This window comes from Bos grunniens, chromosome 17 (genome assembly GCF_055505025.1).
Source record: "Bos grunniens cultivar Pamir isolate PY7600 chromosome 17, Bosgru_T2T1.0, whole genome shotgun sequence".
Classification (NCBI taxonomy): Eukaryota; Metazoa; Chordata; class Mammalia; order Artiodactyla; family Bovidae; genus Bos; species Bos grunniens.
The window spans coordinates 45,242,963-45,261,595 of NC_141181.1; the positions used below are offsets into that span (position 1 = coordinate 45,242,963).

The 18,633-nt window shown below is 50.1% G+C and overlaps 1 protein-coding gene across 1 annotated transcript in view; it reads left to right on the forward strand.

The window, feature by feature from the left end:
- Positions 1–18,633, forward strand: part of GALNT9 (polypeptide N-acetylgalactosaminyltransferase 9) — a 114,973-nt gene that overhangs the window by 26,217 nt on the left and 70,123 nt on the right. Inside the window, exon 2 of the mRNA XM_086345966.1 lies at positions 8,039–8,219. Within this exon, the coding sequence (XP_086202092.1) occupies positions 8,039–8,219 (181 nt within the window). The remainder of the gene's footprint in view (positions 1–8,038; positions 8,220–18,633) is intronic.

An 18,633-nucleotide genomic window follows, 5' to 3' on the forward strand; every position in this document is an offset into this window, starting at 1 on the left:
CCTGGGGCTCTGGTTCCAACCTTGACCATGTCCAGCTGGTCCCATCAGCATGTCCACAGTAAAGGCTAAATTATTGTCAACTAGAAAAAAATGCACAACATGAGAGTTTCGAATTAAGTTTTATTTGGGGACAAAATGGGGACTGCAGCCTGGGAGACAGCGCCTCTGATAGCTGTGAGAAAATTGTTTCAAAGGTAGGGGAGAAGAAAAGGCGGAGGAACCAGAGATCAAATTGTCAACATCCTCTGATCATCAAAAAAGCAAAGCTCCTAAAATGTCTCCCTCCACAGGTGTGCCTTGTTCTTCTCGTGAAATCCTTCAGGATTTAGTGTCTTTAGTATTGTTCCTATTCTCTGTAAAAAAAAAAAAAAAAAAAGCAAAAGAGTTCCAGAAAAACATCTATTTCTGCTTTATTGACTATGCCAAAGCCTTTGACTGTGTGGATCACATAAACTGTGGAAAATTCTGAAAGAGATGGGAATACTAGACCACCTGACCTGCCTCTTGAGAAACCTATATGCAGATCAGGAAGCAACAGTTAGAACTGGACATGGAACAACAGACTGGTTCCAAATAGGAAAAGGAGTATGTCAAGGCTGTATATTGTTATCCTGCTTATTTAACTTATATGCAGAGTACATCATGAGAAACACTGGGCTGGATGAAGCACAAGCTGGAATCAAGATAGCCAGGAGAAATATCAATAACCTCTGATATGCAGATGACACCACCCTTATGGCAGAAAGTGAAGAACTAAAGAGCCTCTTGATGAAAGTGAAAGAGGAGAGTGAAAAAGTTGGCTTAAAGCTCAACATTCAGAAAACTAATATTATGGCATCTGGTCCCATCACTTCATGTCAAATAGATGGGGAAACAGTGGAAACACTGGCTGACTTTATTTTTTTTGGGCTCCAAAACCACTGCAGATGGTGATTGCAGCCATGAAATTAAAAGACGCTTACTCCTTGGAAGGAAAGTTATGACCAACCTAGACAGCATATTAAAAAGCAGAGACATTACTTTGTCAACAAAGGTTTGTCTAGTCAAGGCTATGGTTTTTCCAGTAGTCATGTATAGATGTGTAAGTTGGACTATAAAGAAAGCTGAGTGCCGAAGAACTGATGCTTCTGAACTGTGGTGTTGGAGAAGACTCTTGAGAGTCCCTTGGTCTGCAAGGAGATCCAACCAGTCCATCCTAAGGGAGATCAGTCCTGGGTATTCATTGGAGGGACTGATGTTGAAGCTGAAACTCCAATACTCTGGCCACCTGATGCAAAGAACTGACTCATTTGAAAAGACCCTGATGCTGGGAGGGATTGGGGGCAGGAGGAGAAGGGGATGGCAGAGGATGAGATGGTTGGATGGCATCACTGACTCAATGGACAAAAGTTTGGGTAAACTCTGGGGGTTGGTTATGGACAGGGAAGCCTGCATGTTGTGGTTCATGGGGTCGCAAAGAGTTGGACACAACTGAGCGACTGAACTGAAACTGAAACATATACATGATTTTGGTGAAGGGGGAATACATGCTACCAAACACATATTTTTCCAGAAAGTTTCTACTGGTCTCATGAAGCTTCTTTCTGGTCATGAGAAACAGTCATCACCATGAAGGATCTTAATGCTTTTCTAGATATGAGGAGATACAAGAATTTGGCTCATAAAATCAGCTCCTGAGAATGTCTAAGTATCTGAAGACCTGTCCTCCCAGTTCTCCCCTCACTCAAGCACAGAGTGCCTTATCTCTGCTCTGCACCCTGAACTCCTTTCAGGGGTGTTGAAGGTCAGCAGCTGCAGCAGCACATGACTCAGTCCTTGTAGAGGTAGCTGGCAAGTGCCCATGGCAAGTGCCAACTTGTAGCTGACAATATTGAAGGGCAGCCCTGCCCTGATATTCACAGATCCTGCATTTGTGAACCCACTTGCTCAGTAAACTTTATTTATAACCCTCAAATCAACACTCATGGTGCTTTTGTGGTTATTTGTGGATGTGGGCACCTGGCAGATGGCTGATTCAGGGAGTAAAGACATGGAGAGTTTTCTGAGAGAGGGGACCCTCACAGCAGGGATTTCCTTGAATCCTGCACCCCAAAACCTTGGTCTAGTCCCAGCCCTGCTGTGAGGAGAATCTGTGGGAGGAACCTGGACCCCATTCCGTAGGCAGGGGTTCGGAAGCTCTGGAGAGGCAGCAGCACATAGCAGCGAAGCACCTTCCTATGGTGCCATGTTGCCTGCCTGCAGATGCGGGTTCTGGTGCTTGCAAACTGTGTGACCTTGAGCAGGTCACGACCTCTCTGTGCCTCAGTTAACTCATCTGCAAAATGGGGTGAATTATAGCCCTACCTCACGGGGTGTTGTGGGAAGTGAATGTGCTCATATCTAAAAGACACATGCTACCTGACTGTTACTGTTATCGTCTTTATGTTTGTTGTTGTTTAGTCACTAAACCATGTCTGACTCTTTTGCAGCCCCGTGAACTGTAGCCCACCAGCCTCTTCTGTCTATGGGATTTACCAAACAAGAATATTGGACAAGTGTGTGTTAGTTGCTCAATCGTGTCCGACTCTTTGCAACCCCATGGACTGTAGCTCACTAGGCTCCTCTGTCCATGGGATTCTCCAGGCAAGTTACTGGAGTGGTTGCCATTCCCTCCTCCAGGGGATCCTCCCAACCCAGAGATCAAACTTGGGTGTTTTGCATTGCAGGCAGATACTTTACCAGGAAAGCCCAAGAATATTGGAACAGGTTGCCATTTCCTTCTACTTTCACCCTATAATGCTGTACAGAAAGCCAAGATGCAGGGACTTCCCTGGAGGTCCAGTGGTTAAGAATCCACCTTCCACTGCCGGGGACGTGGGTTCAATCTCTGATGGAGGAACTAACATCCCACGTGCCTTGTGGCAACTAAGCCCCCGCACCATGACTAGAGAGAAGCCCTCTAGATGAAATGAAAGATCCCATGTGCCACAACAAAGACCTGACACAGCCAAATAAACAAATATTTAAAAAAAAAATAAAGTCAAGATGCAAACCAAAAAAAAAAGATGCAAACCAAAATATGCATACTTGGGGGAAATTAACAGAATGTCAGAAAAAGCCATCAATACTGTCTTGACATTTGAAAAATCTTCACTAGGTGCATGGGTGCAGTTACTGATAGAATTCCACTTTGGTCCTCATGGACTCACATTGCCTGGCTCCACAGAGAATAGTATTTACATCATCACCATGTGGCAAATGTGGCCTCCTCTCTCATTTTAGAATCAATGCATGGACCAATCTGCGGAAATCTCGATTGTAATTACAGAGCAAAATGTAGATGTTACAAATGGTCTTTAAAAAAAAAAACGAACGTATTTATTTGGCTGCACTGGGCCTTGGTTGCTGCATGGGGGATCTAGTTCCCTGACCAGGGACCAAACCCAGGCCCCCTGCATTGGAAGTGCAGAGTCTTAGCCACTGGACCACCAGGGAAGCCCTCAAATGATCTTTGACACCATCAAAGTGATGGCAAAGCTAAATGGAAGATGCAGAGAGAAGTATGTTAAGGTCTTTTCTGTTTTTTGCAGTTCAACATTTTATGTTTTTATTTTTATTGGGTCAGAACACTGAACATGAGATCTGCCTTCTTAACACATTAAAAAAAATGTTTCTAACTGGAGTGTGGTTGAATACAAAGCTTTGTTGGTTTCAGGTGTACAGCCAAGTGAATCGTTAACACATTTTTAAGTGCGCAAGGCAGTATTGCTAACTAGGCACAGTGTTCCGCAGTAGACCTCCAAGTTGGTTCAGATATATATGTATCCCTGAAACAAATACATATACACCGAAACTTCATATCATTGAACAGCAACCCTGGGATTATGCTAATTTCTCATCTAACCTGGTAGGGAGTCCATAGACAGCAGCTAAAGTGGATATTTCCTGAAATAGATCCTTAAGTGTTCCTTTTAAGGTCACAAAAGTAACCATGAGAATAACTAAAAATAATAACATAGCTAGGAAAAATCAAGGGAGGGAGGAAGAGGGACAAGGATGTAGGCAGTAGGACTAAATCCTCATCTTTCATGCCAGGAAGGCAAGGGAAATTGTCTCAGGCTGACAGAGCAAGAACTAGCCCCATAAAATTATTATGTGTGCCGGCAGTGGACAAAAGGAGAAAGCCTAAAACCGCAAGAAAATTATTTCCCTTGAAGAGAGGGAGACAGCGCAGGAAACGTTAAGTCCGTGTTTTATAACTTTCTGGATGGTTTGAATTTTCCAGTGCGTGCTTTCTGCTTTTGCAAACGGAAACTGGTGTGAAGGAGTCTGGTTGCCGCTGTCAGGGCCTGACTACAGCGGGTCAGGGTCAGTGGGCCCAGGCCCCCCCCGGCCCCCCTACACACAGTCTCTGGCCCCCATGAGCCGTGAGACTTTCTCTTTAGGTCTGGAAGTACATGTGCCCATGGGAGACATCTATTTACAGACCTTTCAAAGAAAATTGCAAGTACAGTACAGACGTTTAAAAACAGCATGATTATATATATTTTGCAGTATTAAAATAACTGGAAGTGATTTGCGTCATGTGATTTTTCAATTTTACATCCAACAAGTATCCTTCAGTTCAGCATAGATACCAATGCTACATTTGTCATTTAAAATGGAATATTCTGGATCATGGGAGGTCCCTGGAGCCTGTGGCCATGGCTCTGGTGAGCACAGGAGCCCCTTGTGTGTATGGAGGAGGGAGGTCAGCCCCCCACATTCCTGCCCTCACTGGGAAGTGTTAAAAGATAAACTGAGGCAGATTACAAATCTTAAGATTAACCCATGGCAGATGCATGGTGATGTATGGCAAATCCAATACAATATTATAAAGTAAAAATAATAATAATAATATTTAAAAAATGCAAAGCAATAAAAAAAACAAATCTTAAGATTATATTTGGGCTGGGGAATTCCCTGTTGGTCCAGTGGTTAGGGCTCCATGCTTCCACTGCAAAGGGTGCCAGTTTGGTCCCTGGTTGGGGAACTAAGATCCTGAATGCCACTGGACCAAAAAAAGGAAAAAAAGATCATGTTTGGACAAAAATTGACTGGAATGGGACAACCTCCAACAGGAAGTGGTAGAGCACCCCACCCCCAGGAGCTGGAGAAAGTATAGAGAAAAAGTGTAGAAACAAAGGAGGTTGTTGATTGGTAGGGCTTAAAGCCCAGCTTTGTGTAGTTAGCTGTGATTGGCTGTGTGTGATTGGGATCTCCATTTCCTAACCTTGAGGTATTCACAGGCTTAGGTTTGGGTTTACTTGCATAGGTATCATGCATTAGACCCCCCCAGCCGAGTGGACTTCTTGCTTAATTAATTTAAAACCTTAAGGAGGGAGTGCGTATCACAAGGGAAGAGCCTGATATCCAGTGTGGAGCAGCATGTGACATCAGTGTTAGATATTTCTCAGGTTGGCACTTCTAGTGGCCTGAACTAAGACCAGAAACTTCTCTGTGAAAGCTAATAAATGCATTTCCAGGATGGGAGTTCACTTCAACCCTTTCTGTCTTAAGCTTCTGCTCCCTGGACCTCACTCTCAAAGCCAAGATGCCCCACAGTCGTCCATCCCAGAGAGAGCAAGGTGTGTGGTCCTTGCCTGGTGGGCACTGCTCTGGTCCCTGATTCCCCCTGGGATGATGTCTCCTCTCCTGGCACAAGTGACCAAATAGAACATTCCAGAAGACTGCTCCCCTGACTTGTCCTTCTCAGGCACTCACAGGTCCTTGGCTCCTGTAAGCAGAGGAGACCCTTGGGCATGTGGAAGACGGAGGTCAGCCCTCTCCCAATCCCTGCCCTGGTCACCCCGGGAGGGTTCCTTTTCAGCAAGTGCCACCCTCGTCCTGGAGGTCCCCTGGTGTCACCAGAGAGTAGCTTCATCTGTTCTTGAACTTTTGTAATTTCAACTTTTAAAAAATGCACAGCAAGAGAGTTGCAAGTTAGGTTTTTATTTGAGGCAGAATGAGGACTGTGACCCAGATAGAGCACCTCAGATACTTCTGAGAAACTGCTCCAAGGAAGTAGTGGGGAAAGACAGTATATATGTGATTTTGGTGAAGGGGGAGTACAGGCAGTCAAGCACTTATTTTTTTTTTGTAGGAAGTTTCTGCTTATCTCATGAAGTTTCTGCTAGTCCTAAGAAACAGTCGCCACCATGAAGGATTTTAGTGCTTTTCTAGATATGAGGAGATATAAGAGTTGGGCTCATAAGATCAGCTCCTGAGAATATCTATCTGAAGACCTGTCCTGCTGGTTTTCCCAGAGCCCAGAGTGTTGAGGTGGTCTAAACACAGATTGGAAAAGAAATTCCAGACACAGAGCATTTCAGAAGGGAGTGAGTTTATTAAGAATAAAGAGCAGTGGGCACTGTGAGTATAGTGGGCCAACCTCCTGACAGACCTGGGAAAGTCGACAGTTTTCATGAGTTAATAGCCAAATTTTATAGCCTCAAGACAAAGAAAATGCCTGCTGGAAGGTTGGCATCAAGTGATTGGCTAGGGTGCTGTAGGATGGGTAACAGGATGGGCACTTTTGCCTAACTTGGAGTCAGGAAGCCTGCTGGTGGTGATCAGAGGGGCTTTTGGCAAATTACAAAGGGGGTTCAGGCAGTTCCAGAGAGGACCTTGTTTCTGGGCTTTGCTTATATGGTCTTGGGACAGGACTCAACAGAATGCCTTGTTTCTGCTCTCCACCCTGAGCTCCTTCAGAGGGTGTGGAAGGTTGGCAGCCACAGCAGCACATGACTTAATCCTTGTAGAGGTAGATGGCAAGTGCCTGTGGCAAGTGCCAATCTGTTCAGTTCAGTTCAGTCGCTCAGTCGTGTCCAACTCTTTGCGACCCCATGAATTGCAGCACACCAGGCCTCCCTGTCCATCACCAACTCCCAGAGTTCACCCAAACCCACATCCATCAAGTCAGTGATGCCATCCAGCCATCTCATCCTCTGTCGTCCCCTTCTCCTCCTGCCCCCAATCCCTCCCAGCATCAGAGTCTTTTCCAATGAGTCAACTCTTTGCATGAGGTGGCCAAAGTACTGGAGTTTTGGCTTTAGCACCATTCCTTCCAAAGAACACCCAGGACTGATCTCCTTCAGAATGGACTGGTTGGATCTCCTTGCAGTCCAAGGGACTCTCAAGAGTCTTCTCCAACACCACAGTTCAAAAGCATCAATTCTTCGGTGCTCAGCTTTCTTCACAGTCCAACTCTCACATCCACACAAGACTACTGGAAAACCATAGCCAATCTGTAGTTGATGGTAAATAGAATTGTACTTATGTTTTCCTCTGTGCCTTGGGAAGCTTCTTGCTCAACAATACTTTTGAGACTCATCCAGGTTGTTGCATATTTGGTAGTTCCTTCCTTTCCATCCCAAAGTAGCGTTGCATTGTGTGGATGTGCAATTAGTTGGAATTACGACGATCAACAATATTAAGGATTGGGAGCAGCTGCTTTACATTTTTAAAGTTCACTTATTTTTATTTGACATTAAAAAAACCCAGTAGCGTTTGCTTCTTCGAACAGTTTTGGGTTTGCAGAAACACTGAGTAGAAAGTACAGAGAGTTGCCATGTAGCCCCTCCCCTGACTCAGTTTACCCTGTTATTCACACCTTGCATTAATGTGGTACATTTGTTAAGATTAATGAACCTACATTGACTCATCCTAATTACTCAAAGTCCATAATTTACATGAGGGTTCACTCTTGGTGTCCTACTTGCTCTGGGTTTGAACAAATGTATGTTAACATGTATCCATCATCATAGAAAGTTTCACTGCCCTAAAAATTCTCTGGGTTCTGTCTGTTCATTCCTACCCTGAAACCTTGGCACTGGTCCTTATACTGTTCCCATAGCTTTGCCTTCCTGCAATGTCCTATAGTTGGAATTCTGCAACATGTGAGAAATTGGCTGTGCTTGCATCCGAAAGAAAGGGGCTGTCAGGGCGAGGCGGGGAGGAGGGTGGGGGAGGGACACGGTAGGACCTGGAACCTGCCTGACCCCTTCTTTTCTCCCACCAGGTCTTGCCAAGCCCATTGGTCTGGTGGAGGGGCCAGGAGGCCTGGGCCAGGGCGGCATGGCGGCCACGCTGCGGGATGACAGCCAGGAGACGGAAGGCAAGTTCGAGGAATACGGGTACAATGCACAGCTCAGCGACCACATCTCCCTGGACCGTACCATCCCGGACTACAGGCCCAAAAAGTGAGTACGTGGCCTCTCCCACAGGCACCTCCAAGCAGCACCCCTGCAGGCCCGGGCTCCTGGCACCCAGACATTTACAGAGCAGAGCGGAGGAAAGGGCGCCCTGGCTGGTTGGGCCCTCCCCATCTGCCTTCTCCAGGTTCTCTGCCCTTGGCGTCCTGCCCCCTGTGCCCTGGGTGTCCCCTGCGGGTGCCTACCACAGGACTGAGTCTGGACCCGCCCAGGAGGCTGGGCCTCACCAGCTGATGCTCCAGCTGATGCTTTAGATGACACAAGTGACAAGTGACACAAGCTTGAAGCATCAGGCTCTGCCAAGTACATTTGTCCAGGAACTGCGACGGTGGGTGGAGAGTCTGCCTGAAACGAGCCTTGCCTATGTCTAAAAGATATTCCCATGTCTGTCAGTTGCCTCTAAATCCCAGGCCCACTGATCCCCAAAGCCACAGCAGTTGAGTCAGAAAAGTCAGACCCACGGATGGCTGTGGCCTTGCCTTCCGGTCCCTTGACTGATTCCTGGTCTCAGACCACTGCATCCTATACTAAAGCTCACCAGGTCCTTTGGCAGAGGTGAGATTGGAACAAAATGCCATACTGAGTGGACCTCATCGCTTTAATAAATCATCCAAGCAGGGTGCCTGGGCACTGGGCATGAATTAAGAGTTTGGCCAGACTCCTTGCTATGGCTCCAGCCACAGCTGGGAACCTAGAACAAGCAAAACACTTTCAGCCACACCTTTCCAGCAGAGATCGGAGTTTAGGCCTAGGCTGGGCTGAGCAGCCGTGTAGTCAGAGTTGATACCGTGGGTCCTGAGTTGGTGACAGGCCGTGCCTTGGCCTCTGAAGCAGTCTTTCAGGAAAGGCAGATGGGGGTGGGAGTGTGTCTACTCTTAGCTCCTGTCTTGGTTTACCCCTCTTCCTGCCGTGGCCTCTGAGACAGGACTCTGGTTTATAAAGTGGTCCCAGAAGCTCTTCCCAGATGGCTCAGTGGCAAAGAATCTGCCTGCCAATGCAGGAAATGCAGGAGACATGAGTTTTATCTCTGGGTCAGGAAGATCCCCTGGAGAAGGAAATAACAATCCACTCCAGTATTCTTGCCTGGGAAATCCCCTGGACAGAAGAGCCTAGCAGGCAACATTCCATCGGTTTGCAGAGTCTGATGACAGCAACTGAGCACAAACACACACCCAGAAGCCCTGGGAGGGAATGGGAAGGCTGACGGGAAGGGCTGGACCCTGAGAGGGTGCATCATTGTTGTGGGTTCAGGTGGACGGTGGCAGATCAGTTCCACTGGGGATGGGGGCAGCTATGGAGTTGACCGTGGGGTTACCCCAGCCTAGGGAGGACCGGGGAGCGGTTCTCCCAGACTCCTCATTCATCCAAACTTGAGGTCTTGCTGCAGGGGCAGTGAGGTGAGATGCCCAGAGACCAATTTCCAGGTGTGGGGCAGGGCTGGTGTGACCACGGGGCCGCAGCAGAAAGTGCTGGGGCCTGGGACCTGGTAACCAGCCTGTCTGCCCCATTCTGATTCCATGTCCTCACCCCACCCTGTCCCTCAGATGTGCTGGTGTGTTCCCTGGACAGCTTGGAGCCACACGGTGGGAGGTTAGGCTCCCTTGTGACTCCATCCCAAGAAATTACCCTTCTGTCCCCGTTACAGTCAGAGAGCCTAGAGCGGGCGGCTCCCACCTGCTCCACCATGCGCTGCAGGTGACCATGCTACTCTGAAATGTTACCACTGAAATAGCACAAGTAGTGCCTCTTTCCATTTGCAGGGATGACATAAAGGTCCCCTTTTGAATAAAAAGTGCATTTAGGTGTAAAAAGCCCAATTTGGAGAAATATCCTAGGTAAGTAAGAAGGCAGGGGGTGCCGAGATTGACAGCAGACAAGCATGGACCTGAACGAGTCAGGTTTGGGAAACGCCAGTCTGTGCTCTGAGGGTGCGTGAGCACGCGCATGTGCTCGCGTGAGAACTTATGTGAGTGCGCCTGTGCTCCAGTGTGCGTTGATTTCTGAAAGCCACCCCCACCCCCGCCACCCTTCAACTGTGTCCTGACTTTTGGAGAATGACCCCAGTTACCCAGTCAGCAGAGTCAGCACAGCTGCTGGAATTTAGCGCCATTCTTGGCTCTGAGCCCCTGGCAGCCATGGTGTCATTCAGAGGACCCCAAAGGGCAGCTTCAATAACTCACTAAAGGGCTCACAGGGCTCAGCAGAGCTGTTACACGTGGTGCAGCTTGTTGTCACTGAAGGACAACAGGAAGGAGTCCCGGATGCCCCTCGGAGCCGTGGGGCTCACGGGGACAGTGCCAGATTCTCTCTGCAGTGAGGTGTTAGCGCACGGGGACGTATTGCCATCAGGGGCACCCTTGAGCCTTGGTGTCTGGGTTTTTACTGGCTGACCTCAGTCTCCAAGCTCCTGCAGAGGTCCAGCGGAGGCCCCACATGAACTCGCTTGCAGCAAAGATTATCCTGCGAGGCTCCAGGCTTCTCATCAAGCAGGATGTTCCAAGGGCTCAGAGGTCACCTCCCAGGAGGTACAGAGCGTGGACAAGCCAGACTCCCTCCTGTGACCTCTCCCCATGCACATGGTCCTAGTGGGGACACCTCAGCTGACTTGGCTCAGAGGTGGTGCCATGCTCCACCTCCCTGTGTCACATGGCATATCGGGTCACAGGACCCCGTCCCTGTGACTCCCCAGGAGACTTGCAGCCACTGGACGTGGGTCAGAGACAGTAGGAGAGTGTTCCTTCCCCTGCTGCATCTCTTCCCTTTACCTCATAGCATTCGTTGTCATGACTGAAGAAAGCCCTTTCTTACCCTGTTTCCCAGTTACCACATCCTTTCTGTGGTTCTGTGGAACCTTCTAGAACCCTTCCACGCTGCCTCTGTATGGCTGTACCCCTTGCCCAGTAGGCATCGGGCTTGTGTCCAGTCACAAAGAAGTTACGGCGGTGCTGAAGCCTCTGTGATCCTCTGATTCCTCCAGGCCTGCTTTCCAAGTGGTCCCAGCCCTCCGGGCTCAGAGTAACTGGACCTCTGGCATTCCAGACGCTCCAGCCCTGGGCCAAGGGCAGAGGTCTCCCAATGGTCTTGCTACCTCTCCAAACATCAGAGCAGTAGCAGTTACAGAACAGATGAGAATCTGCCTGTAACACACTTGTCCTTTGCCTCCTCCAGATCCACTTCTCTTTCTTTGGGTAGTAGCTCCCGGTTCAATGTGGGGACCAATGGAAACCTCCCATTTCTGCTGGAGTTGGTCACATGACCCAGGGCTAAGCCAATCAGAGCTTATGGTCAACTAGCCACAGTGATTGGATCAGGAAGATCACATGGTCTACAGCAGTTGAGAATGTGTCTTGGAATTACTTGAGGCCATGAGGAAAAGCCAAGCTTTTACCCCCCAAAGTAAAACTGCAAGTTTAGGAGCCTGGGGAGCCACACCATCTTATCAACAGGAAGAGCTTGAGCTCCCAGGGCTCACCTGAGAAACCCAAGAAAAATATCCAGTGCAGGGTAAGGCAGAGCTGGGAGGTGGAGAGGAACTGGGTTCTAGTGTCATGCTATGAGCACCTAGATTTAGCTGTCCCTGAATCCACTTGCAATAAATTACCAATAAATGAAAAAATAAATCCTCTAGACTCTGCAGTAAATTAGAATATGCACACATTCATTGTTGTTTTAGTTACCAAGTCACGTCCAAGTCTTTGCAACCCCAGGCTCCTCTGTCCTTCTCTGGGGACAGGAGCTTCTGTCCCCAGGCTCCTCCTGGGATTTCCCAGGCAAGAATACTGGAGTGGGTTGCCATTTCCCTCTCTAGGGTGGTCTTCCTGGTGCAGAGATGGAATCCATGTCTCCTGCTTGGCAGGTGGATTCTTTACACCTACATGTGTATATTTAAATGTTTTGCTCAAGCAAATTTGCATTGGCCTTTCTGATTTCTAAGTGGAAAGTGCTCCACCTGATGTGTGTGGTGTGTCACTGCACACCCTCCTGTCCTTGGAAGCACCTCCCGGGTCTTGCTGGGCCTGGGATCTGCTCGAGCAGCTAGAGCAATTCTGACTTTCCCTTTGAGGATTCAGACCCGCCCTCCCCTCACAGAGCAGGCGGGCCACCTGTGAGGAACCTCAGTCTGCCAGAATAAAAACTGACAGAGCGATCAATCCCAGTTGTCATTCTCACATTACAAAAGAAGACATCAGGGCGAACTTTGAAAGAGCTGACATTTACAATCCACCTTAATTGATAGAAACCTGATTTACAGAAACTGTGATCTGCAGGGGCAGAGCTCTCTGCCTCCCTGAATTAGAGAATGTGGATTATATTTAGTTACTTGTTTGTATTCTTCCCCCCAAATTCTTCCCCCCAAAAAGAAATGAGAAGTCTTTGGCACCAGGTGCCCCTATCCCCATGGGCAATGTGGCTGGGGAACTAGAAATAAAAGGAGGCCTTCCCATTCTCCTCCCCATGCCTCTCCTTCATGTCCCTCCCCCATACCCTTCCACCTCTCCCCTCCTGCCCCATATGCTCTACCCTGGGCCTCTCTCGAGCTTATTGCCTCCAGTCACTCAGCCCAGAGCTTTCCTCTATGCTCAGCAGACTGCATCCAGGGGATTATTCAAGGCATTTTGAGAGCATTGCATAAAACATGGGCCCCAGTTTGCTGAGTTGGTAAGACTTAAAACCCAATTGAAAATGACTTAAGGAAAAAAAAAGGAATTTATTGGCTCAGGCACCGAATTGTAGGCTTTCAGGTGTGGCTTGATCTAGGGGATGCTGCTGTTAGCCATCAGCTCTGCTTGCCTTCAAGTCGGCCCCAGGATCAGTCGGGATCCTGGAAGGAAACTGATGGCATCCTCAGGTGGAATGTAGGCAGAATCTAGGAAACCCACGAGGGATGTTGAGGCATCAGAGAGTACAGCAATAAGTGCTCAATAAAATGCAGTATTCTTGTGCCTTATGTTCTGCAGTGGGGTGGGGGAGTGTCAGAAAATCTTTTCTGAAAAAGGCCATGTGTTAAAAATAAAACAAACCCCTCACTGTTTACTCTCACAATGATACCACACTCACAAGAATTATGGTATCAGATGTGTAAGTTTTCCCACACTGACCAATTCTCTGACATCAGCTACATGTCCTACAGTTCGATTCTGTTCTGACACCATCTGCTTGCAGTCAGTGTTAGACCCCACAGGTGAAACTCAGATGTGAATCTCAAATCTAGGCTGCCCCTGGCACTTCTGACCCCTCCTTGGCTTCAGACACTTGCTCACGGAACTCAGGCAAACACCTCTGTTTACTGGCCTCTTCTGTAATAAAGATATGATAAAGGTCACAGAGGGACAGCCAGATGGGGAGTGCCCAGGGACATCTGGGAGGGTCCCAAGCACAGGAGATTCCCCTGGAGGAGTACCCACCCTCCCGGCTTCCCAGGCACTCGTCGTAAAGAGCCTGCCTCCAGTACGGGCAGATGTAGGAGACGCAGGTTTGATCCTTGGGTCTGGAAGATTCTCTGGAGGAGGGCATGGCAACCCACTGCAGTATTCTTGCCTGGAGAATCCCATGGACAGAGAAGTCTGGCAGGCTACAGTCCATGGGGTCACAAAGAGTCAGACACGACTGAAGTGACTTAGCATGCAACCTCTTGGCACGGGTTATTTGGGAACCCAGAAACTCTGAATCATCTACTTTAGAGACTTTTATAAATGCTTCATCACATAGGCATGGTCCATTTTTAGCTTCACTTTCAGCCCCTTCCTCCCTGGAGGGTGGAGATGGGGGTGAGTGTCCTAACTTCTAATCATGGTTTGGTCCTTCTGGTGACCGGTCCCCAAGCAGGATCCACCCAGAATCACCTCATTAGAACAAAACTTCTTCCCTAAACCCAGGAGTTTCAAGGCACTCAGGAGCTCAGTGTAGGCACTCTGACTTCGCCCATCACCCTGGAGGTTCCAAGGGTGTCGCCCTGTGTCAGGAGATGGGGGCAGAGACCAGTATGTATTTCTCATAATTTCATGAGGCAGAGAGTAAATGTTTCAGGCTTTTGAGAAGGGTTGAGAGCAGCCACAGTTGATACGTAAGTGAATGGGCTTGGCTATGGCCCCACAAAACTATTTACACCATCAGGAAGCAGCCTGTGTCTGGCGAATTTTCCCGGTCTTACCTTCTCACATCACCCGGTTCACATATCACATTTTTCAAAGGTGGATTCAAAACCCTTCTCTGGAGCCCTGCCCCGCCTTCATCAAGAGGTGGAGACAGTGTCCCTCTGCTTGCAATCGGGTGGGCTTGATGGCTGGTCATCCCACTGAGGAGGACGGAGGGGAGGCAGTAGGGCTTCAGGGGTCCCCAGCCAGCCAGCCACGGCCCCTGGCACACGAGCTGTCATGTTGTGAGGAAACCTCAGCGTGTTCTGTCAGAGTGTCCACCTGGCCAGGCTCTGAGAGCCAGGATCAGAGACACGCCAGCCAGCGCGCCTGCCCCCGGCCCCACCCAACAACCCAGGCTGCAGTACCTGACCTGATATCGCCAGCTGAGGCTTCTAGGGGCCACGACAGGGACTCAGAGGACGATGTGATGGGCTAAGGATGCCTGGCACCCGAGGGAGGAGGTCCCAGCCTGGCCCTGCAGCGAGGCTGATACGGGGCTTGCGAGGCTGACAGTGGCAGGTGACGTGTCATGGCCATGCCTGCTGCTTTTGAGGCCCTCAGCAAACGTCCATGGAGGATTAAATGAGCAAATGCACAAATGCAAGCTCGGTCTATGCCCGTTGGAAACTTTCAGAGTTTGGTTTCCTGAGCAGCCTTTAGCTCCCGGAGCCCATCCATCCAATCGGAAACTTCCCTACTGACTGGTTCTGGCAGGTGTGGTCCTCAGAATCACACGTGAAGGTAGGAGCCTGTGCATGTCTGCACTGGGCCTGCACACATGTGTGGATGTGTGCTAATCCCAGCTGGCAACCCCTTCCAGTCTCAAACCAAAGTCTCTACCTTTCTCCGTTAGGTACACTATCGATTTCCCTTTGTCTGGAGGTAGATAGGTTTTCTAATTAAGCAGCAGCTTTAATTATGCCACAAAGCACATAGCATAGATCTTGATTATTAAGACTGGGTCTCGGATAATGGAAGGAAGACTGGCAAACCCAAATTAAACAGCATCATAAAAATGAATGGCCTCATCTGAGACCCCATCCTGCCCCCTGTTAGGTGTTGGCGAAGACTTAGTGCCTGTTAATCGTCTCCGCTGCGCACGGCTTGGCTGTCAAGTGTAATAAGTGCAGACTTAGTGGATGGCGACTGTGAGGCACTGCAGGCAGGCCCCGCATGCCGATCCGACTCCACGCAGTGGCTCTAACACCGCTGCTGGCGGGCTGAGGGTCTGCGAGTGGAGGCGTGTCCCAGACGGATGGGATGGGATGGACAGTGTGGGGTTGTCATGGAAACATGCCGGTTTCTTTCCTCCTCGGGTGGAACTGCTGTAGCCAGTTGACCCTCTTCCCCTCCCGCCAGCTCCCAGAGCCCCCGGAGCCGCGTCTGTGCTCAGGGAAAGAGGGGTCTACGGAGGGTGGGGACCCAGCAGGTGAGCCTGCTTCTCAGCGTGGGATGGTCACTGCTGGGAACAGACCCCCAACCTCTTGCTCTCCTGCTGACTGGGCTCTTCCTTGGAGCCAGCTGGTCCCCTGGTAGCAGGTCCAAGGCTTTATTAGTTTCAAGAGACAGGAGAAGCAGGGGCCGCCTGCCCCGTGGCTCCATCTCAGCTGCGGATGTGCTGGATGGCGGACAAGGGCCCAGTCAATGTGGGGCTGGATGAACAAACACCTGGGGTCCCATGTTTCCCTTCCCTTCCACCGTCCTCCCCATGGGCTCACCAAGCATCCTCAGAGGCCCTGCTGGGGCTTCTGGAGCAACAGAATGAAGACATCGGTGCTGGGCTGGCCTCCTGCATGTGAAAGGTCGTTGGCCTCTGGCCCAGCGACCTCAGGGGCTGTCTGAGGGAGGGCCTGGAGGGACCGGAGGTCATACGCCCTGAAGATCGCGCACTTGGGCCCTGATGGACCTTGCTGTCCAGGCAGAGGCACTCCAGGAGGCCCAGGGCTCCTCTGTAGCATTGCACCCAGGGATATGCGGCCTGGCCACTGGTGTAGTCCACTCGTTTTCCTGGGTGTGGGCAGGCCTCAGGGCACCTAGATAGCGACCATGCCCTTCAGCCCACAATTCCAAGTGTGACTATCCCACTGGGCTTCTTATGAGGGGGATGTGGGAGGGGTCTTTCTGTGCATGGCCCAACATTCTGTTTCTGACTAGCTTTTGCTCTGAGCTCTGAAGGTGTGCGTGCTCAGATCTCCTCAAATATGTGGTGTCTAGATCGTGCATCGCAGTCCACGCGTCTCTCTGAGGGTTCATGCAAGTCACCCTGCAGCTGCTTACTGCATGCAAGTGGGGGCCTGGGTGTCGGAGAGTGAGTGCTCCATCTGTGCTTGCCTTCAGCTCCACGCGCAGGTGCCTCCAACAAATGTGAGCCATTTGGCTTCCCTCAAATCTGTCTGCTAATGTGGGGGACACGGTTTTGATCCCTAGTCCGGGAAGACCCCACATGCCTCAGGGCAACTAAGTCCTTGTGCCACAGCTGCTGAGCTGGTGCTTTAAAGCCGGAGAGCCAAAACAAGAGAAGCCACCGCCATGAGAAACCTGGCACCGCAACCAGAGATTAACCCCCACTTGCCACAACTAGAGAAAGCCCTCCATCAACAACAAAGACCCAGTAGAGCCGCAAATCATTAAAAATAAATAAATGAATAAAATGTGAGCCGTTAACATCTCCACGGCGTGTGGTCGTGTGCAAGGTGCCCTATGTGTGCACGCATGAGAACGCACACATGGGCATGTGTAATACATGCGTGTACATCTATGTTGTATGTATGTGTATTTGCATAGTGTTTTACTTGTGTGAAAGTGAAAGTTGCTCAGTCGTGTCTGACTCTGTGTGTGGGCTTCCTTGATAGCTCAGCTCGTAAAGAATCCACCTGCCATGCAGGATACCCCGGTTCAATCCTAGGTCAGGAAGATCCGCTGGAGAAGGGATAGGCTACCCACTCGAGTATTCTTGGGCTTCCCTGGTGGCTCAGCTGATAAAGAATCTGCCTGTGATGTTGGAGACCTGGGTTCAGTCCCTGGGTTGGGAAGATTCCCTGGAGAATGGAACAGCTACCCATTCCAGTATTCTGGACTGGAGAATGCCATGGACATGGGGTCACAAAGAGGCGGACACGAATGAGCGACTTTCACTTCACTATTACTTGTGTGCATGTGTGCTTATACATCTGTGCAGTGTATGCACACAAGTGCATGTGTGTGCACATACAGATTGTTTCTGAGAGGTCTTGTAGCCAACTCCCTGGACAGAAGGATGGACTCAGTCTTGGGAAGACAGAACCCCTAAGCAGGAGGCTCTGGTGTTTCTCATCCTGCTGGTCTTCAGTTCCTACCTTCCCTAGCAGCCTCATCTGTGCTGGTTTTCTGTGGGGGCTGCTCTGCCTCTGTGCCCATCAGAATCCTGCCTTGGGCATTGTGGTGGCCCGAGCTAGCTGGGGATTCCAGGCTCACCTTGATGTCCCCGAGAGGGCAGGAGCATGTTGACCCCGCAGGCAGATGCCGCTGCCTTGGTGACAGGCTTCCTACAACCCTCCTGGCAGCTGTTCCCTGAAACATCAGTCTCAGCTTCCCTGGCCTGTGCTCAGCCCAGACCTGTATCCTCCGCCTGGAGATGGATGTGTGCCCTGTTGTCACCAGGCGAAGCTTACTGTCCCCCTGGGAGGCCACCGCCACTTCATCCCCTCTCCATCCCGCGTTTATCTCTCCTGCGGCACAAAGGGCGTCCCCATAAATTTCCATTAGTGTCGCTGCCATGGCCCCGCTTCCCGTGAGGCCAGCCGGGACACCGCCTGCTGCGCATTCCAGCCACGACCTCAGAAGTGGCTTCGAGAGCTCATAACCGCCTGCTGCTCTCCGGGTCTATAAATCCTCTCCAAATGGCTTGGTGGTTGAGGATGTCTGACTTCTCTGGCTCCAGGTGGGGCACACAAAGGCCGAGTCAGAGCCTCTTGGTGTGGGGGGAGCACACAGCCCAGCCCCTCCTGCAACTGTGATCTGGCGGGCGTGGGGGCGAGTGTGAAGCCCGCCAGCCTGCGGAAGCCTCCACTGTGTGCCCAGCACCATGCAGGACACCATGTGTCCATGAGAAGGATGGAGCTGCCAGGCTTTGGGGAACATACCTGTCGCAGTTATAGCTGCTGCTCAGTCAGCTGTGTTAAACCACATTTTAATGGACTCAGAGGCAAGGGGTCAGACCGGGTGCAGAGGAAATTGACTCTGAGCGATGCCTTCTGGGGCTGCTCTGAGAAGGAGTGATGTTGGTG